This window comes from Atheta coriaria, unplaced genomic scaffold (assembly GCF_025399875.1).
Source record: "Atheta coriaria isolate IRGN ID8LTWV9N9 unplaced genomic scaffold, Caltech_Dcor_3.1 hic_scaffold_16_pilon, whole genome shotgun sequence".
NCBI lineage: Eukaryota > Metazoa > Arthropoda > Insecta > Coleoptera > Staphylinidae > Dalotia > Dalotia coriaria.
Window position 1 is genome coordinate 365,833 of NW_027045458.1, and position 22,566 is coordinate 388,398.

Here is a 22,566-nt window from a genome sequence, read left to right on the forward strand (position 1 = left end):
CCGTGTCCGAATATATTTTCATTATACGCAGTGCCGCGGCGTTGCGCATTGTGCGTAATTTTACGCGAGATGTGTTCGCCGAAGAGTGAACAGCCACAAAAAAAAAACACGCCTCGAAACAGCTGCTGTTTCCAAATTTCAAAAAATCTAATGACCAGCGTGCAAATAATCGTGGTGAAACATAAATCAACCGTTCGTTATACTTTGCTCTACTGCGCATGCGTAAAATACTCAAACAACTAGCATCACAAAGTTTAAGGCACTAAACTCGTCGCTTTTAATCGTCTGATATGTATTATTACCATCAATGAATCATAAAATAATTATACGTTAGTAGAATACGTGCGTATTATAAAACAAAGATCAAAATTACCATTTTACAATTAACATTTCGTTATTGTTGTAATACTTATTTATAAATCTAAGCAACATTTTAAGCCAACTAAAATCAACATTAATTGACGTCAATTTTACGATCCTCGCAAATATACATCCAGATTCGTTGCGTTTTTCAAACCAAAACATTCTCAATTTATATTATACATTTATTATCTTGCATAACAAATTAAACAATGAATATAAAGAATGGCTGAGACAGCAAGGAAGCAAAACCACACAATTATATTCCCCGCGTATTTTTTGCGTTGACTTCACGAATTTATTATTTAGTAACCGAGTCTTGCTCCAGATTCATTGTGTAAATTGTGTAACATCGAATAACACAGTTTTGAATACAAATACAAGATGGCCGACATTAGCAAACAACATCGATCGGCAATCATTTTTAATAATGCGTTGCGTTTTCACGGTCATGTCGTCATGCCGCATGACATATTGATCAGAAAACAACAAAAAAAACTATCTCCGGTCGTGTTAAAAGGAGACGCAAAGCCTTGAATAATCACAACTTTTTACAATTTTTTCTTCTAGTTACAATGTTTCGATTGTTTGCACCGTGCGTGATATAACGCGATTTAAATCAGCTGTCGCTCAGCGCAGCCTACGAACCTATTTTAATTCGAATCGGCAAGCAGCGAGCAAATGTAAATTATTGTAATTCTAATGACAAATTAAATGCCGGCCAGCGTTTGCGGAATTAAGGCTTTGCGTTTAATTAAAATTGAGCCCACGCGCCAGCGCAACCGCAAACATCCCGCCTTTGATTGCGAACAATCACAGATTGAATTATCAGATTTGGGCAAACGATAGTCATGTTTTAATAACAGCAAGCATGCGGATATTTTTATCTAAAACAAAAAGAATGACCCAGTTTCAAGTTTTAACTGTTCTTTGTTAATTATTGGTTAAATCAATAATTTAATTCGAAACAATTCGCTACACATTAATTTTATCAACTAAAACGTGACTCAGTGGACTGCAAAATGTAATACACACTGTACGTAGACAATAATTATATTTATCGCTTTAATCGCTAATAATTAATAACTGTAAACACTAAAAAGTACCCCGGAAGAATAATATATAAATAATAACATATAATTCATTAATCAGGAACCAATATAAGTAAATAATGCAAACCCTTTCTTTTCTATCAAATTTTTTGTTAAACGTGCGAAATTTTGACTTTCTCTGTATTTATATCGACAGTCCACAACGTATCAAATTCACACCTTTCTCTGCAGCGCACCGATAAATAAATGCAACAAAAACATTAAAATTTTGCACGCTGCGTTCACCTAGAAATTTCCATCTATTAAAACCTACCATTCTTAGACAAAAATCAACAATTCGATGGAATGCACCAACGCGCACGCATAAAAAATGGAAATAAACTAAGCAGAATGTTTCACCCGATATGCAATATTATATTACCACACGCGAGCAAACTTCTTTTTAACATTTACTCCGATTCCGATACGATGCGCAAATCGAAAACGCGATGAATATGAATGAAATCTTCGCGCATGTCGAAACCCCAGTCATTAATTGCAAAACGAACACAATAATTTACATTTATAAAAATGCAAATAATACTTATTAAATTCCTAGTGTTCAACGGACCCGCCATGTTTCGATCCAAATACCTACATCAACAATAAATTACACTATAAGCAACACATAATGTTAATTCATGTGAAAACAAGCCGTAAAACATCAAATTTCCAAACTTCTATTTCTTAATTCAATTGAATTGCGCTTTTAATTTTATCGTTTTTCTTCAGTCTCATAAAATCAGCAAGAAAACAGAAATGACTACAATTTGGATAATCATGAGAAGGAAGAAAACGCCGCGAGACTCACAAGATTAGCAAATTAACTTTCTTCTTGCCAAGACTTCACCGTTCATGTCGTCAAATTGCTAATTTAGCGTTAATTTCGAGCGCATTTCGTTGCGATTAAGAAATTACACTTTTTCATCGTTAGACTGAGTTTCACAGAGTTAATTGAAGATTTGAGATCGAAGTGGGATAATTTTTTATTGGATAACTTTTCCTCGCACAAGTTTCTCCTTCACTAAAGTCAATTTTCTGCAAAAAACTATATTGATTTTGATGTTAAACATGTAATAATCAGTAAATCACTTCCTGGTTGTGTAATTTTGAAAAAGAACACAGTTGTCTCCAAGAGAAAACTTGTTTGACCAACAATGTAATAGTAATCATAGAAAAACCTGTTTGTGCATAATTTGCAAATCACTTAGAATATTATGCAGCATGCGCGTTTTTATATCTCTGCATAATTCAATCAAGTACCGAGTAAATTTAATGTTTTCCTGTGCAAACAACAGCTGTTTTATAATCGCCGATTTCGGCAGATTTCAATGACCATCCTCGTAGCTCTTCTGTTTACCCAGCTCGTTTCCCCCTCGATCGTCGCGTGATGGCGCATTTCAAAAGTTTCCGAGCAATTCGTTTGCGGCATATAATGACGGCGTAAATTGATACCAACGAGCAATTACGCGGCATCGTGGTGGTGCGGAGCATCTCAGGCATCATTCACTCTCGATATTCGATATATATTGAGCCATAAAATTACAATAATGATCGGTCGGGGCCAGCCTCCAAAAAGCGCGCACGCCACACGCACCATTACAATGCGGTATTAATTACAACATTGGTTATGATTTATATTGCCTACTCACATTATATTACAACATTCAAACAATTCAGAATCAAACACGTTTGCCATCCAAGTTATAAAAATTGCGTTAAATTTTTTGGCACAATTTCTTGCAGCGTAAAAAGTTTTCTCGAAAAAGCGCACTGCAGGTTTGCGGTCGTGCTTCCTTCGAAACTGATCTATGTATATATAAATCTAAACTGTGGGAACCGAGCGCTGGAAACACAGCCCAAAACTTGAGCACTGAATACAGACAACGCGACTCTGAAAGGGCGACGCGGAAAAGTTCAAGGACTACGCAGCGCGCGCTAGCGCTGAACGATGAACGATGAGGGGACAAGGTCTGTTTTCCACCAGTGCGCGCTCCACGTGACAGTCGAAAAACCCTGATTAATCAAAAATTACATTCAATGCCAGCGCTAAAGTGTAGCAAATGTCGAACAAAATCGACGATGCCTTAATTTTACTTCCATTTTTCTTCTTTGCTCAAAACCCGTTTTAGACTTTGATCATTACTTCCGGAAGTGAATTTTTAAAATACGCCGCGTGTCAAAGAACGTGCCTATCAATGAGGGCACTTTGCCCATCGACCTCGCGCTAATTACATCATCACGTGACGCTGCCCTTTCTACGGACTTTACCACCTGCAGATTAGAAAACGCCACCGGCAGGATAACGCCTTTCATGTTGACGGCGACGGCGAGCTAACCTAGTTTTCAACCTTTGTTATCTCGCCAACCACAAACGAACACAAACCACAAAGAGACGGAATTTAATCAAGTCGAACATGTTTGTAATGTGTCAACTATACTAGAAAATCTAATCATTTAATAATATTATATACAATATTATTTTTCCACATAAAAGAAATACAGAAAATAAATTTAATTCCCTTATCAAATATTTTAGAAATCAAAATCTCTGCAACGTGACATCATCACACTGTAACAATTCACCGTCATGTCACCATGCGCAAACATAAAGCACGAAAAACACAAATAATTCAAACGCGCCTAGCACAAAAGCGATTTATGTCATTGAACTCTCGCGATTCAAATCGACTTTTGTCGTTAGTTAGCACACTCATACACACAGACGACAATCAACAAAAAGAGGAGGTAGTAGAGAGCGCGCTTTTCCGCGCCATGATTAACGTTTGTTTGCACACATATGCACGCATTCGACATGTCAATTTTGATGATTTGATCATTTTCAATTTGTCGACTTTTCAAAACTAACAAGCCGGCAGTTACGCAATCATCGCGCGCGCGTTATACCTCACGACACTTTTCTGCATATTCGCACTCGTGAATCTCACACGATATTCAAATGAGCAGCGTGAATAACGCCGTAATAATATTGCACGTTGCGCCATTACTGATATTATTTGCATTTTCAACTAATATTAAATTCAAGCAAAGAATAAAAAACAAGATTCAGAAGAGCGCGGTCTGAGAGTGTCGCAAGAGAATGGCATGTTTTTCTTTTTGTTTTTGATAACTCCAACTTTATAAATATTCATGCGAGCATTGTGCGAATTATGAATTGTGCGCATATCAATCAATCTCTTCTCGGCAACATTTTCATTGCGCGTTCGTACTTCGTACCTACTTGAGTCAGGACACAGGTACATGTTTAATGTATACTTAGCGTATAATTGCGTGCGCGCAGCGTGTTTGTGTGTGCCCTCATGATCTTTGCATCATTATTATTTATAACCAACTTTCACCGTGCAAAATAAACGCCAAACGTATAGACAAATAAATATTACACAGCCATAAGTGAAAAAAAGAGAATTTATAAATGAATATTCACATAAAATAAATAAATCAATTTTTGTGGTAAACACAAAGCTGTAGAAAGCGAATACCACAATGAATGTAATTAAATGAAATAAATTTAAATTTTTAAACACTAGGTATTTTATATTGGTACGCAGATCGATTGTTCACTTTTGATCAAATCAATTTGTATAAAAGACCTCGAGGGCGAAACAAATTGGCGCACCAAACGACATTTTCATACCGGTGTGCTCGATATTTATATCCCCGACGCAAGCGACAGCGACAATCCAATTTTCCCGTTTTGTATCTCTCGTCGCAATATACATGTACCGATTCCTTCCGTCAGCTTTTGTCGCTCACGCGTGTATGCATACAAAAAAGTGCCAATCCAATCGAAACGTATCGCGTTCGCATGTTTCAATTATTTTTATGACAAAAACAAGTGCGCGCTCAAGCAAATTTTAATGCGTCGTCAATTATTCAGCAACAAAATTTGTAATCAGCCACAACGACATAAAAAAAAAACAACGATAAAACTTAATAAGCAAATGCTTAATCTAGTTTAATATCCGCTTGAACTACAACATTTAGCGCAAATGCAAAAAATAAATCAAAAATAAAAACCACTTACGTTTTGGTTTATGTAGGTATTGTGGATTGCATTGACACTCACCTAAAACAAAAAAATATATAAATTACTTTTTGATTCAGGAAGAAAACATCCGAAAACGAACAAATAATATAATTGGATTCAATCACAATGTCACATTTTGCTAGTTTACAGTTTTTTAGGATGGCCCGGAGAGCAAAACGCGCGACTCGTACTTCATGGTAATTTATATTTGCGGCGCTTCTGCGGGGTCCTCTGTCGCTGCCGCCACCTCCACCCCACTTGGCACGCTTTCAACATTTCCAAACACACAGTCTCCGGTTACTCGCGCAATATTGATGTTTGCATCGGCGGCGAAGCGCCAAAAACCAGCGCCAAGCAAAGCCAAGAATCGCGATGGCCCTGAGAGTTGGATTCACGCGTTTGCGCTTCCGACTATTCCCTGGACTCAATCCTTTTTTGTCCACACATGCCAAATAGAAATTTCAACATTGAAAACGTAAAAATAACACCAAAATCACACAAAGAAGAAAAAATTGACCGCAGAGAGTAAATTTGATGATAAAATAAAAGAGTCATAATAAAATAATTAAATTAAAGCGTGAATCTAAATATTTAAATGAATACTGTGAGGTTATTGTCGCTGTCGTTGTGGCGTTGATATATGCGATGATTCGCGCATTCATTTCATGTCAATCAACTACTACTGGCCGACTCATCATCGTCGAAAAGTCAACGAGTCCTCTTTTATTTAGCGCTCGTTAATTTATACGTTATCGGCGGGCATTAATCTGAAGCGTGTGCTTGTGTTTGTTTTACTTTTTATTATTCCGAGCGTATTCCCCCGCAACAGATTATTATATATCGATTGTTCATATTAATATGCGCATCTGCTTAAAGCAAACCAAAACAAAAACCGCGATACCAAATGTACACAAACGAAATAATCAATACATTGGAATATATTGATTTGAAATTTATTCAAACACATTGTATATCCAACGTGTATGTCGTCAATGAATCGTTTTGACCTACAGACACTCATTCAAACGCTTAAATGTCGAATGACTCACGAATTTCGCGTGCGCTCACCAAAAGTACACTTCGGAAATTAGCAGATTTGTTGTTAAATCGAATTTACGCGTGAAATTTAAAACCAATGTTAATTTAACCAAAATTATATAGAAGTTATTTTTAGATTTATGTATACTATTCACCAGCTTGTATCCACGCATGAGATGCAAATAAAAAATGGTTTTACATCATCGTAAAATGTTTCAATTGTTAAAAAACCACTCAGCAAAAAGTGATTAAAAATGAATTAAACTATACAAGTACTAAAGTCTAAACAGTCTTAAAATTTCCATAAAATTATTACATAACTCGTAAATTTTCATTTTTCATGCGCATTCAGATCGAATCTGTGTGCAAATTAAATATTACACGAAATGGAATTCCTAAATCCGAAACTCTCTGAATATAAATAATTTTCGACAATCCTATATGCGCTCGGTGATATTTAGCAAAAAGCCCAAAGAGCCGCAAAAGTCCTCCAGTCCCATTTTACGTATTTACATTCCCATTCGGCTGCTTAATGAATGAACAAGGGGACGAAGGATGCGAGGCAGTGGAGCGAATGAAACTGAATGAAATTGGAGCATCGACGAGGTGGAAAGTTTCGATGGGCTTATTATTTCTTCATCATCCGGATTTGTGGCCATGATTTCTCCGGGCTTACGTGTCTTTTCAATATTAAACGGTGAAACATGCCGGGATTAGAAAAGGATTTCAAGGATAATAGGGTTTATAGGTTTTAAAGAGTATAATAATTCACGCGGAATTTGCAAAAAAGAGAAGAAGCAAATTTCAACATTTGCAACGTGTGCGCACGCAGATAAATTTTCGTGATCAATTACACCACGAGCAGTTATCATTCTCAATGAATACTACCTGTCGAAAACCAATTTCACTCACTCAACTCAGCTCGGTTTCTTTTCAAACATATCATTCATCATCGTGCGCGAGCTTTGGAAAGTCGGAAATGATTACGATGTGCAAACATTAGAAGAAGAAGAAGGTGGCTGCCTAGAGGGCAAGCGTGAGTTTCGCACGAATTTCGTCTTCAACTCTGGCAAATTTGATACGCGACGCGAAAATAGACGCCGACACGAATCGAGTGTGAAAGTCGGCGGCGCACGGAAATCGGATGATATCGCGAATGAAATTGATGTAAACTCACAGCGCGCGCGCCGGATGATAAATGACGAAGATTTATTTTAAACGATAGATACCCAGAGGTACAAAAAATGATAAATTACGCTACAAATTGCAACGAAATAAAAAATTTAATAAGTAAATACCTATTTCGAAATTAAATTCGAAACCTCTTGTACGCTTCAATTCCAATTGTTACCCGGCGTGAGTGCGTTACGTCGTGCGCAAACAATCGCCAAACAAATTTGAAAATTTTTGAGAGCATTACATCCATTTACATAATGTTAGCCTTGCGTAATCGTTGCTAACCGACGCAAATTTGCACACTCTAATTAGTCTATTCGGTTAAAGTTGCAAACATGTTTCATTTAAATGTGAGACTAAATTATGCAAAATGTTAAAACATAATAACGAAGCAAAGAAAAAAAGATCGATAGATACTCATGTGCGCCCCGAGAGGGTTAGCATTGAAAATCACGACTGCGTGTTGGTGTAAATCAATTCCGGCGACCCGTCCTCGAATGTAGGTCAAGACTAAATCCCGGTGGCATAATTCGCGCGCTCGCTCGCGAAACGAGACGCGCTTCACCACCGTCTTCATTAAACTTTCCGCAAAACGACGCAAGACGTAATAAACCTTTATTTACACAATAATAAACTTCATTTGCATGCAAATGATGAAATTTAAATCAAATCATCTTCACACTTTACTGTGTTTCCATTAGAAACTTTTTTAAATAGAAATAATTACACGTTCAAGCAGTGTCGAAACGATGTCAAAACTATAAAAGTGATGCCTCGTGCGCTCAGTTCGGTTCCTTCTTCCTTGTTACAGAAATAAACAAACTGCACCGCACTGGTTACGATTCGTGTCCGACAACCACTCGCCCACTCACGCAACATTCATCACCCGAAATTTCCTATATGTGAGTGTGATTTCGGATGATTCCACGCGGTCGTTAATTAATCAGCAACAGAGGCACGTCTTTGTTTTGCAGCTATATAAATATTCTTAATTCTATTCCCCTATTATTGTGTTGCGTCAAGCGTGCGCGCAAGATTTATTATTAACTGCAAACGCTCGAATTCCCGACGAGTGTTTTGGCGAAGAACGCTTGGGCTCTCCCATCACGTTCCTAATAGGATATCACACCATCAAGGCGAACGATATCAGACATTGTATCCCTCGGTCCCGAAAGGTCGAGGGACGTTATTAATTTTCATTGATTAATTAATTGCAACGATCCCAGCGAGCGCGCGCGTTCAGCGAGTTAACCCTTTCACTCACAGTGCGATCACGATATTACTGATTAATTATTTAATTTAACCTATTGATTTCAAGACTCATGCGTTTGACACATACTAATATTCTGTTAATAAACTATCACATTCTTTCTACTTTTACTTTTCAATCAAAAGTAATAATTAATAACAATAATAATTTAGGAACAAAATTGAAAAGGTACAAAGATAAAATAAATATTTGATGTGAGTAAGGTCGTGTTATCAATCAGGTGACAAACATTTCCCACTAATTGAAACATAAAAACCAACACATGTGACAATAAAGTGTTATCGTCTATTCTTATCAAAAACTGAAGTATCTATTTCTATAATTGACAATCGAGTTAGGAATTTTCAATGACCTTGACTATTGAACCGATATAATTAACTGGGTAAAACACCTTATCGCAGCAGAAAAAGCAGGATGTTATTTTAAGTAGTTTATCACTCAATTATCGTAATCATCATTATTTCCAATTGATGATTAATCATTCGCAAATTTGTACAGCTGTTCCTATCGCGAAATATGACGAAATAAAAGACGCACCTCTTTGGATTCAGACATCGTCCGCGTACATCATGTGCGTGCTCGCTGCTAACAGTAAAAATTAAGCAAAGTAGGCAAGCGACACGCGGCATACGGCATAATAAACCCATCAAGGAGCAGCATTGTTGCAAACGAAAACAATAGCACTAAAAAAGTTGAAAAAGCGCACAACAAAGTCACAAGCGTTACATAACTGTGCGCATGTGCGCAAAACGCATAAAAAATATTTACACAAATAAATAAAAGTTGAAACATTTAGTGAAAAGATGAAGAAATTTAATATTTAGTATACTAGTATGCAACAAGTTGTTTTAATAATAAAAAAAGAAAGAAAATTACCATGTTTTCGTTTCTTTTCGTCGATGGACGTTAAGAAAACTTTGCACGGATACCACATGATGATAATCCAAAATAATCCTCTGATTATAAACTTTTGTATACACTAATTCACTCAATTTTATACTTTTATACTTGTCAATCAACACTTTTAATATCAAAAACTCAACAATTCAAGGTACGCAAAATTCCACACGACCAATACGATTGTAAATGCACCAACAGTCCGCGCCACCAATGCCAGCCGTCATGTCGCACGGGAGTTGCACGGATGTGTGCTTGCGGTATGATTAATTACGTTGATTTATCACTAATCATCGCTGGCGACGACGACGACGACTGCGCGTCGCACATTATCGCACGCGGCTAAAACCGGCTATCGCGGCTAAATATCGCTACTTCGACGAATCATCAATAAAATGCAATGTCAAATAATTTACCCTCTTAATGGCACAAGTACATCACCATTACGCGCACTCAACACACACACACACACACAGAGGACAAACATCAGATAGTTTAAATAACCATTTCAACGTGCGCGCGCACATATTTATAATTTTGCATTATTAATAACCTCGTCAGATGATCATAAAATATCAATAATGCAACCGACTGACACGCACTCACTCGCTGACCGACAATCGATGAATGGAGGAGCCAAACAGTGTGATATTAACATTAATTTAGTGTCGTGTGCGTCGTTGGTCAAACGGTAATTACGCACCACGCGCAAAAAATAAATGCGACGGTGGGGAAGTCAACAAATAAATTACAACTAAAACTTTCTGTGCTGAATAATATCGATGCGGACGCGACGCTCGCGCACAGCGGAATAAAGTTATCATTTAAACGGTATTGATACACACATGTTACGAATCGCACACTGTCAACATCCATATCCGACGCGATAATAGAAGCGATTGAACGATAGCGTCAGTCGAGTGTCCCTACCTACGTAAAACTCTGTTTTCGTGCAACAAAACAACACCATCGATTGTTTGCATTAACACAAATTATTACCAATAGACGAGACAGAAAAAACCAACGATGAAAAACATGAACTTGATAAAATTACGCTGGTGACAAACAACTTGTAAACTAGTAAATTGATGGGGAGAGTTAATTAATTTCACATTTGTGTTCATGTGACACATAACAGGTGTGTGTGTATAGGTTATCATGATTAATAATAGAACACAAAATATAGTCACGTTGTCTTTGCATGATTCAAGATTTGGCATTCATCTTATCATAATCGCATGAGCGCGCCGCGACTATATCAACACGATATTATTTAGATAGGATAACAGGATAAACAATAAATCGATTAGGTTTAATCAAGTCATTGACACTTTAATACTCGATTGTACAGTTTATCTCGCAGGTTTCCCATGAATTTCCATCGATAGTGAATCGATTGCAATCAGAAACAGCACAGCTCTCGGCGTGTTTTTCACGATTCATTGCGCATTCAATTGCGAATCGTCTTGGCGCTCTTCGCCAACATAATCGACAAATGAAACAATTTCGCAATAGCCAATCGATCGTACATAATTTCGTGTGCATGTTCCAGTCTAACGGAAATTCGTTTACCAAGCGAACTATAGTTGCGCCAGCATTAGGTGATTATTGTTGTTGTAAATAGCAGATTGCTTGAAATTGAAATGGTTTTCTTGTAAAGTTTCGTTATAATCTTATTTAGTGTTTAATTATACATCAATCTATCTAAAAATACTTGTTGATGAGTCAAACAGAAAAATTAATTTAACACTTTGATGAATAAAATTTCATCACAATTAATTGCAGAATTTTATTAAAAAACAATTTTTGAAGAAATAATCATAGAATTACAAATAGTTTTCGCGTAATTATTCGAAAACTATTCGTGTCCGGAATCATGTAGGTGCAGCAATATTAAAAGTCCTACGAAATGCAAATGTATGATTTACAGCTGTAATTCAAAATGTTTAATTTGGATGCAAAACTAGAGCATATAGAGCAAAAATTACGGAGCATAAAATGCATCTTCCTTCGCGGTACCGCGGTTTGGTCACTTTGAAGTGACCAGAGACGAGCGGGTCGTAAATATTATTGCAATGCCCGGCGTGTGCACTGCACCGCACGCGTTTCAATGTATTTTTAGCGCTTCGCTTGACCGAAAATAAATTTAGAGACGACGAAAATATCGCGCTCGCGCAGGTTTGTTTTTCTTTCAAACATGCATCGCAATTGCACACAACAAGCAATAGACTAGACATAACTGCCTAGCAATACGTAAACATGAAATTAATAAAAATTTTGCCTACAAACACCCGCGGCAAACCAAGAAAAACCAATCAACTTTAAGAAACCAACTCATTTCACATATCTAGCGAGCGGTAAAGCTAAATACTCGCGGCAGCAAGACGCGAATAGCGGCGTATCGTGAATTTCGTATCTGGGTCAAAAGCGGTATTGGTCTTTGCCTAGCGTTTCCTAGTTCCTGCACACGCGGCGAGCACAATAAATACGAAAAATAATCTCATTTATTACCCGACTGACCATTACGCACATTACACTCACAGTAATATATTTTGTTAACTGACAAATGATACCTAATACCAATATAACTACTTAACAACTTCCTACATGAAATAATTACTTATGAAATGTTTTAATTAACTTGCAATTAACTTTGAGGAAGTAAAAGTAGACACAATGAAAGGGTTTTCTTGTCAACGTGTGATTAACGTCGAAAAGCGTGGAAAACCGGCCAACTGAGCCAACAAAACGCAGGAAAAATAAAACGTCTAATAGATACCGTCATTCGCTAGCATTGAGAGTGTGTCGCGATGGCCTTCTCATCCTGTGTTCGGATGAATCCAATGCTTTGTTTCGCACGCAGGAAGTTAAAGAAAAACCCGACTACATGAAATTCTACTCTAACGCAAGTAATTGATATTGACGCAAATGTGCTGCTTGCAAATAATATTTTTGGGTCAACATGTCAACGTATTTTAATAAATTTAGACAAAGAAAAAAGAGAAAAATTTGAAAAATGTACGCGCCGTAAATAAATAAAAATTGATTACATGCTTTATACATTTGTGAGCGCGCGTCCGTTAGCATTTCGAACGCGTTGGATTAAATTCGCAACATGTGACACGCCAAAGATTTAATTCGATTATCCCGGCCCCTCGACCACACAACACAACACCATGCCGCACCGAGAGGCGCAGCATTTCTCTCCAGCCAATCCGACACAATTTCCCACACATATTTATGGCATATCTGCGCAAACAAAGAAACATAAATCGGACAGTTGAAAACCGCTTACCGCACAAAATGACATACAAACTGGATTACCCACATTACCTCAAATGCATCCATGCATTTTTTGATTTACACCGCCACCAGAGCGAGCGCCCAGCGGTGGTGGAAACACTCGGAAATTATTCAGGAATCGCGCGGCGTGCGTAATGAGCACCATTGAGAAAACGGTAGTTTCGTGCCAAACTAGTTCATCACACAACACACCAAACACTGTCAGCAGACACAAAAGAACAGCTAGTTCCTGCTTTTTCAACTTAATTTTATGTTGAATCAAAACTAATTCCGAACGAGAATGTGGACTTGTTAAGTAAATTGTAAACCAGACACATTTTGACACCTAATGACGACCGTAAAATAAATAATTAAGCCAGTTCATCAAAGTTTTATTCGCAGCGATAAAACGAATGAAAGAAACTCGTTTCCTGGTCAATAGACAAATAAATATAAATTTTTCAAACATTTTTCGAAATAAATTTATGTTATAACCGTGATAATATCAGCACTTAATTTAATGTTTGAGTATAAAATATAAATATTCATAACAGCTTCCTGGTATACCGTTAATTGCACCAGTGTCTTACATTTTGAGCCAACGAGAGCAAAAACTATAACGTTTACATTAGCACTTTTCAGTAAATCCCAACTGGTTAAAATATAGCGAATATCCTAGAGATTAATTATAATTTCACTTCGTAGAAACACAAATCAAACATAGTCTAGTTACGTATAGTGGCTATTATCAGACGTCTTTAAGCTAATAGTAATAATATTTAATGACGTCTGTCTTCTTAGAGATGCGCGTCGAGGGAATCGCACTTGTACATCGCGGTGCAGTGCGGCGCGCCACTCATTATAACAGTAAATAGCGTACGTAATAATGCACAAATAATTTATGCATTCCGGCGTGCAGCGCGCTTTCGAGTTCAAACAATTCACGAACGCATGACATGTGAAGTATGTCTTGCAATGGCGGGCGCGTAGCGCACGAGTAACGCCGCTTGTTAATTGATTCGTGTAATTTCTCCAAAGCATAAACTAATCACGTCATCACTATTCTACACAGCTACCTGAAAATATTTTTTATTTTAAATTCTATTTATGCGTTTTGGTCAAAATTTTATTTTTAAACTGCGTCCAATAATGTATCCGAGGTACAAACACATTTGACCTCAATGCATAATTCAAACCCTTTAATGGGCAGTTAGACGACATGCGTCTGGGACCACCTCACCACTTGCCTCAAGCTTGCTTTGCAGCTCAAAGAGAAAGGGAAAACGAAAACTAAAACTTTAATCAATTCCAATTGCCGACGGTCGCCGCGCTGCGTTATAAGGCAGCTTGGCTTCCGTGCCGCGTGGTACGCAATATTTTATTAAAACGTTGGCGCACCACTGACCTTGCCCACAAAACCATCATATGAAAGAAACACCCGCATCCGAAATCGATACATTCACAATACATGTAGGTATCTACGTGTAATCACACGTTAGCCTCCCACATGTGAAAACAAAACATCAGCACATCCACACGCGTATTTTAATCAAATTGATGCGCCGCGGAACAAAATAGTTTAATAAGGAAGCGAATTGAGCAGATGAAAGCAAATGCAACGCGAATCCAAGCCCCATATAAATACGCCAAACAAAGTTGAAGGCCTGCGCGCCACTGCGGTAGGAAAATCAAGTGCGTATGTCGTGCATCATACGCGTTTGGCCTTTAAACACGAATTGAGCAGAGATTAACGATCGCGCGATAAACGAGTGGGACGCGTTTTAAACAATGTGTTGTCGAGCGCGGCGCGACATCAAATTTATTAATTGGCCGCGCATCAAATGAGCTTTCAAAGCCAATGATAGACTGGCAGCAATAGTAGAAATTCAAATAATTACTAGATTCCTTCAATCAAATAAAACATGTTTCGCTAATAACAAAGCAAGTTAAACATTACTTAAATTTCTACAAACGCGTAAAAATTTAAACGTGGTTTTAATATTTAGAACATCATGGAAATTAACATCAAATAAGGAACATCAATAAGGAAATTGTTGCCTTTGTGTAACAAAATTCCGCATTTGTTTTATTTGTTTTTTTACTACTCACATGTCGAGACTAATTTGTCATTTGCCAACATCCTGTTCATACAAAAATGTCCCGTTCGCTTACCTGAAACAATAAAAGTAAGACAACGATTAGAATGATAAGTCGAATATAATTTATGAGCGCACAAAAATAGCGACAAACAAACAAAAAACAAGCAGGTTTTCCAAAACCCACAAACAATACCACATTATAAAATGATAGACAGCAGCGCGACAAGAACAAGACAAATATACGTTCGCAGTGTGTGGGTGAAAGTTTTATGGCGCTTTTTTTTAAACGTAAAAATTTCCGTTCCGAGTAATTAAAATACAATTACGTCGATTATAGGCTACACCAACCTTTGAACATGATTTATGCGAATAATAACGCCACACAAGTTATTTAACTATTTTTTAGTTTAGGTAATATAAATTGCAGAAAGGAAGAAAGTCGCTTTGATGAACATTTCCATCGGATTTGCGTAGAGTGGTTTTCCTAGCAAGAACAACGTCGACAACAACAACAGTAGCATGGCGTTAAGTGCCACTTCTTTTGGTCTTGTCCGGTGTTGTAACATTCACAAGTGTGTGCGATTCTCCAGTAAAGCCAACGGCGGCATTTCACCGCATCGACAACTCTCCTAACAAGCCGGCAAGAAGCAGCACAGCGCAACTTGACGACTTTGAAACGACCACAGCAAGAAAGGGAAAAGTCGCTGACCTAATCTCGTCTAGCGTTCAAAGTCAGTGCCCGTCAGTGCTAAAACCTCGACAAATAATAAAATATAAAGATGTGCGCGGAACACAAGAAAACATCCGCGCTAAACGGTCAGTTATTTTCTTTTTAATTACAAGCGACATTATTAGCGCGCGCGCGGCGCATGTTTGATCATTGCACAATCGCACAATCAAAACGAGCACAAGTGCCATGAGTAGCAATAGCAAAATAACACAAAACGTTAAACTGGCCACAGAGAGCTTCCTCAGTACTGCCAACACTTTCAACGCTCCAAACTATTCAGTAGCAAGAGTAGCACTCATTTGTATTTCGTACACGACTGGAAAAGATTGCGTACAGAAACGTCCAAGACGCGCGTCAGCTGGCACATGGCACACGATTCCAAGCATCAATGCCATCAGCAGAAAAGTCCGCAACGGTGCGCACGAAGAAGTTTCATTTCATAACGGCTCTAATGAGTAATAAAGAATTTTGCAACTACACGGACATCACAGGTGTTTCCTTGCTTGCAAACAATTAAAATCATACCACCAATGATGATATACTCTACAAATTCAACATTTTCAACGCGAAATAAAAAGTGAGAGTATCGCATAAAACACGCACAAAACGTGTTTGTAAAAAAGGCAAAACGCGCCAAAGGAGGAAATTTCTCAAAACAGTGTGAAAGTTCTTTTCCTGTCTGCAGAGCGGCAACAAATATTGCTCGATACTGTTCGAAACACTCGAGAAACCATTAGCATTTTGTAACATTAGAAACACATTTCGGCCACCGCTGCGCAGACGCAAGATTACTTAATTACTTATATAACAAGTTACGACCAGACACCACGACCGTGTTCAAGATTTTTTCATGCTACGCTATTCATCTGGTGCTCATTTAAATGTTAAATTTTTCTTATTTGGCACTAGGTTTTGGGTCGAGTAAAAACACCAAAAATATTACACACAACAATAATTTTAGTTGACATTCACCGAAAAATTTCAAAAGTAGTAATGGCGGGTGGTATCGCCGTCCATCTAGTGAAAGTGCAATAAACTTACGCAAGTTATTCACAAGAGTAATTACACTCTCAAGGTGCAAAAGACCACAACATTTTACATTGTACGCTGTGGTAATTGCACGTGTTGCAGCTGAATAATCAGCAATGTGCTGCGTTCAGCGCACAATCAAATCAAATTAGACACCGCGCGCACAAAAAAAGCTAAAACGTTAATTGCAGAGCACATGAGTTGCGCAAAAAGCAGCTGCCAATAGACAAAACAATTAACACGCGCGGCAATGACGAGGAGGTGGTTTTATTGCTGGATGGCGTCATTGCAAGAGAAAAAATATATCACAAGAGACATGTGTAAACACATAAATTAAGCGAGGATTTAGACAAAGAAATTAGCAAATTGTTGACGTGCGGATTCGTTTTACAAGAAAAAATAATCTTTGTTTTTGTTATGTATTGAAGTCAAGGACTTGAAAATAAAAATGTTTAAAAACGCAGGTCAGTGTACGTGTGTAATAGAAACACAATGTTTCACTATTACAATATATCATATTGGTCAGAGTAATGTTGTAAGTAGATTATTTGCTTGCTTTAATGAACACTAAGTGTACACCACCCACAAATGGCGCATGAAGTCGAAAGCAGCAATAAAAAACCACACACACATAATGGTCAAGTCAAAACAAGCAAATTGTCTTATTATAGCTTGTTGTCTTCGCCAAAATAAACGCGCATTTAATTCGTTAATTGTCAATCGGCGTACATGCGTACGAAAACGGGCGCGTAGTACGCACAATAGGAAGCCATATATCAATTAAACTCAACGAAATAAATGCTTTGTGCTCAATTATTAGGTACAATACTAGTGCCGCACGCGGTGAATGGAAAAAAAATGTAAAAGCACAATGGAATTGATTTAATTTCACGAATTGAATGAAATTTGATGTACGGTCATTTTTAATTGCTAGCCTCGTAAAGCTTAAGTTCCATGCTCGCAAATGCCAAGCGGGCATAGTGCTCATAAATTCGCAAATCGCTCATAAATCCGTTAAATGTTCCAGAAACGCAATACATCCGTGTTGGGCATTTTAAGAGTATTTCGAGGAGTATGCACCACCAAACGCTTTTTCTTTGGTCGTAAACACGCGTTCGCAAACAGGAGCATGATGAAAATAAAAAAGCCTTGAAGTTTCGCATGATGATTTGCATGATTTGTGAAACACTTTCGTGTGACTTGAAAAATTAAGACGGAGTTGCGTTGCCGCACAGAACACGCAAATAATAAAGTTAACACAAAAACAACAACACGATATATACTATACTATACAAAGTCCTAAAAATATGTGTAATTCGTGAATAACTAAAATATTAAGGTCAAGTAGGAAATGCTACTCTGGCCCACCTTGACTGAATGCGCAACACACTAAAATCGAAAAAAAAACTGACAAGCGCAAACAACTACGCCTCGTCGTGCTGATACCGGCGATTCGACCGATAGGCAGCAATTAACAATTCACAGGTAACAATGTCTAGTCGAGTCGAATCATTCGGCGAGAACGGCGACAAACCGAAAAAATAAACTTTCGATTTCGGCGTGATATGCCGGTTTAAATTTACATTATCAATTTATTCACGCAGTCACGTTTATAGACTCAAAACATACTACAAAAAAAAATAATATCAACAAAAATTATAGTTTCTAGTTAAAAACATTTAATTTTTATACGTTTCCTAGAGTAAATATTATCATGAATAAAACTGCATAACGATTGCACCATCAGCAATAAACCGCGACGTGTGTAAACAGCGCAAAATGTTTAAATTTTCTTCGGCGCAATTTGTGCACGCGTCGATTGCGTCAATTTCTTCGCGCATTTCATCTTGAAATGTAATCGATTGCGTAATACTTAAACGCTCCGAACGAGATGAAGCGAAAGAGCAGCTTTATTGCTCCGACGAGATAAAAATGCATCTCAAATGCTTGAAATCAAATAAACACTAGTGCGCACACGTTTTCCTCACTAGAGCATAAATAATTACTATACCGCGTCATTTATTTAATTTTCCACTCGTACAAAGTTGACCATTTATCATGCTGATTTCCTTTCGCGTAGAAAACAGTCGCTGCTACTTTAATCATACTAATTAAATCGACATTCTTTTTTTTTCTTTATTCATTCTAAAATATAATTGTATGTGAAAAAAGAATGAAATTATGAATCGTATGCATTGCCGTATTCGATTCCGTGCATAGAATTAGGTTAATTACAATTTTCTTGTGCTTTTTCGTTTTTTTCGCGTTTGCGTTTCATGTTTCAGCGCACAACACGCGCTGATTTCATTGCCGTTTTATGTCAGGCACGTAAAACTGTTCGGTTTTTATCGTTGCATCACGATGTGGTATGATATTTCCTAGCAGAATTATTATTGCCAATGATATTTTCTTTTAAATGTTTCTTTTCAAAGCGATTTACACGACAATCAAGCGTTTAGCGCTTGCTTGCCTAAATTCGGTATATTTTCGGGTTGAAAATCCCGTAACTCTCCATTCCGCCCCGCAATGTAGAAATCTACGTTCGAGCAGCTTTTTCCACACCGATTACCGCACGAAAGATTTACAACGTCGTTTCTACACACAGCGCACGGCGTAGATTTTATACCCCCAAAACACGAAGTCCTTCAGTGCTCCTTCTTCACGTATCGATCTAACAGCAGCGCACAGCATACAAGAAATAATATAAACGTCTCTCAAAACGTAGCGCAAAAAAAGTCCAAGGGAGTTGTAAAAATGAGATTGATATTAAAACCAGAAACCTTGGTAAAATCTCGATAAACTAGATGAAAATTATTCATTTAATCGCAGAATCGACACAAATAAAAACGTTGACCTAGAGTTAAATCTAATACAACTAAAAAAGTAAAGAGCACATCGCCCACACGTCTGATTATGATTATGATTTCATTTCCACAACTATAAGCTGGTTATACAACATGAAATCGTCCAAAGCGAAATAAATAAATTATATGTCAGCTTAAAAATGTAAAACGAAGGTTCTTCTATATATGCACATTCAGCTCGTGTCGCGTGTCATTTTGTCGTTTATGATTAATAGAAACCAAGTTAGCGCAGTGTACAGTGTCCAAGAGACGGGCGCAAGTGACGCAAGTTCAAGTGGAATTAATTGCCAAGTCTGACGCAAGTTTAATTTAATTTTAAATTCGCCATCTGATTGTGATGTGCAGATGCAACCAGCAGCAAAGGACATTAATTACGAAGCAAACAAACTTAAAACTGTGTTTCACCACTTCAACTCTAATTAAAATCGAAATAATTGACAAGCAACCAAAGTACACACAGCTGTAATTGAAATATAAAAATTTTAGTACATCGTTGATTTAATGTCAAAGAGATGATGAAGACAAACATATAATACGTAACTATGTATAACAGTAAACATTGCGGCTGCAACTTCCACGTTCTGGCAGGATTTACTCTCTCTTATCAGTTAATTTATTATTTCCTCTATGCGCGTTCATTGTGCGTACGGTTTAATGTATGCAATAAACGACGAAATAAACAAATGTTACGTGCGGCAATCGTTAAAGTAATAGTATATAGTTTTATGAGCGCACATAATAATATTAATTATTTCGGTTTCAAACAGTTCGTAACAATTGCGATTCTTCTACTTTTAGCAAGTCGTAAAGCATCGGGTGCTAAGTTTAAATTATTCACTCTAATAATAATTTTAATAGACCTTCAAAAAATGAAAAATTCCTGCTTGCACAATTTCGGAAAAAATGTGTTTTTTGTTTGTTTAATGCGTGCGCTTATCACCTGAATGTGTAGTAAGGCACTGCAGTTATATCTTACAATACATATTCATGTTTATACACTGCGCGTACAGCGCGTTGTGTAATTTGTCGCAGACACGGAGAAAACAACAAAAAAAAAACTCGAAATTGGAACAACGAACTCAAAGGGAACTTCTACACGGCAAACAATTTCGAAACAAGCTGCAAGCGCACACACTTTTCAACCCATTTTGAAAACACGACAGGAAGGCAGCTGTGGAAACCTATTCATACAACTCACGCATTCACTGCACTCGCTGATTACACATTACACATTAAAATGTTAGTGTAAATTATTTGATACGCGCAGAAGGAACAGCTATTGTAATATTTATTTAAAATAATTTTTTTGCTTACCAATGCCTTGCTTGTTAACCGGCTGCGGGCTGAGTTTAGCAATCCACCTGAGAAACCTACAAGCCGTGGTGGGCGATGCGCCACCGCCTCCGCCTCCACCGCCGCCACTCGCCGGCGGCCGGCATGCGGGCGGTGGCGTCTGCAGAATCTGCGTGGGCCCCTCCGAGCCGGGCAACGGCCGGTAGCGACTATACGGTGACATCCAAAGCCACTATCACATAGTAGGTAAAAATATATCCTTCTTCAACTGTTAACCACCCCGCGTGTACAAGAAATAAAATCAAACTTTACCACACGCGAAATACAAAAGCACACAAACAGATTATACAATATAATCGATCGATTTATCTGTTGAATTTAAATTCTCACGTCACCCACGAGTATTGTGTAGAACCGTGAAGATGTAGGAGAGCTACAAACGGAATCACCTGTTGCGCCTCCGCACCACTTAGTTGTGAACGACCGCGCGCAGTGTGTTTGCGCGAGGTGCGCGAACGAGAACGAAAACGCCGACTGACGGCAGAGCGCAAAGCGCAAACCGGCGGTGGGCTAGCGGTACCGAACCCACCAACAACCAGACCAAACCAACGACGACGACGACGACGACGTCGACGCAACACACAAAGTGGAGTGGCGTGCGCAGCACGCTCTTTCGCACTTTCTAAAATCGTCCGCATATATCGCAATTCGCAATATACACATTTTATTATTAACGCAATAATTCATAAAGAACCAAAACACAACACATCACCAATTTTCCGCGCAGCCTTGAAAATTTATTTTTGAATTTTCGCTTAATTACGAAAGAAAAAGTGCGAACTTTAACAGTTCACGCGTGTGTTAATTCCGAAGGTGAAAATAATTATAGCAATGTGTCGATAAACAGCTCGGGCGTCATTAACGTTTCGTTCCTGCGCGTTCATGCGTGCTAACTGCAAGAACAAATTATTCTATTTTACATCCAACACTCAAATTGAATCGGTGTGACTTTAGATTTTTATTTGAAGAAAACTTCAAACATTTCCAAATTAAACTTTGTTTTACAACCAACGACGCAAATTACTTCCCGATATTAATGGCTTATTAATAGTCTGCAACGCAAGTGTGGAGCACTTTTCAAGCCAAAAAATTTGCGCCCATACATTAACGTCATCTCGCTCAGCGGCAGCGCGTATTTTTTCGCGTACAATTTTCATCAAGCAACTCATCTCATTAAATATGCGCAAACTAAAATTAAAACTTCTATTTGCCGACAGTTTGGAAAATATTTGCGAAAATCATTCGCACGTCAGCAGCGCGCGATAATGCGTGGTAATTGTAACTTTTCGCGTTGTCTCCATGGGAAAACGCGTGGCGCGCCAGCAATTC

The 22,566-nt window shown here is 37.9% G+C and overlaps 1 protein-coding gene across 11 annotated transcripts in view; it reads right to left on the reverse strand.

Annotated features, from left to right (window-relative positions):
* Nucleotides 1–22,566, reverse strand: part of LOC135802339 (serine/threonine-protein kinase tricornered) — a 39,859-nt gene that overhangs the window by 4,546 nt on the left and 12,747 nt on the right. For 4 of the 11 annotated variants that reach the window (XM_065315903.1, XM_065315911.1, XM_065315906.1 and 1 more), the window contains exon 3: nt 5,497–5,538. The exons of 3 other annotated variants lie outside the window; for them this stretch is intronic. In XM_065315903.1, the coding sequence (XP_065171975.1) occupies nt 5,497–5,538 (42 nt within the window). Of the gene's footprint in view, nt 1–5,496; nt 5,539–9,859; nt 10,655–15,271; nt 15,335–21,198; nt 21,725–22,566 lie in introns of those variants that run through there. 4 more of the 11 variants (XM_065315902.1, XM_065315904.1, XM_065315909.1 and 1 more) reach the window with 4 other exon arrangements.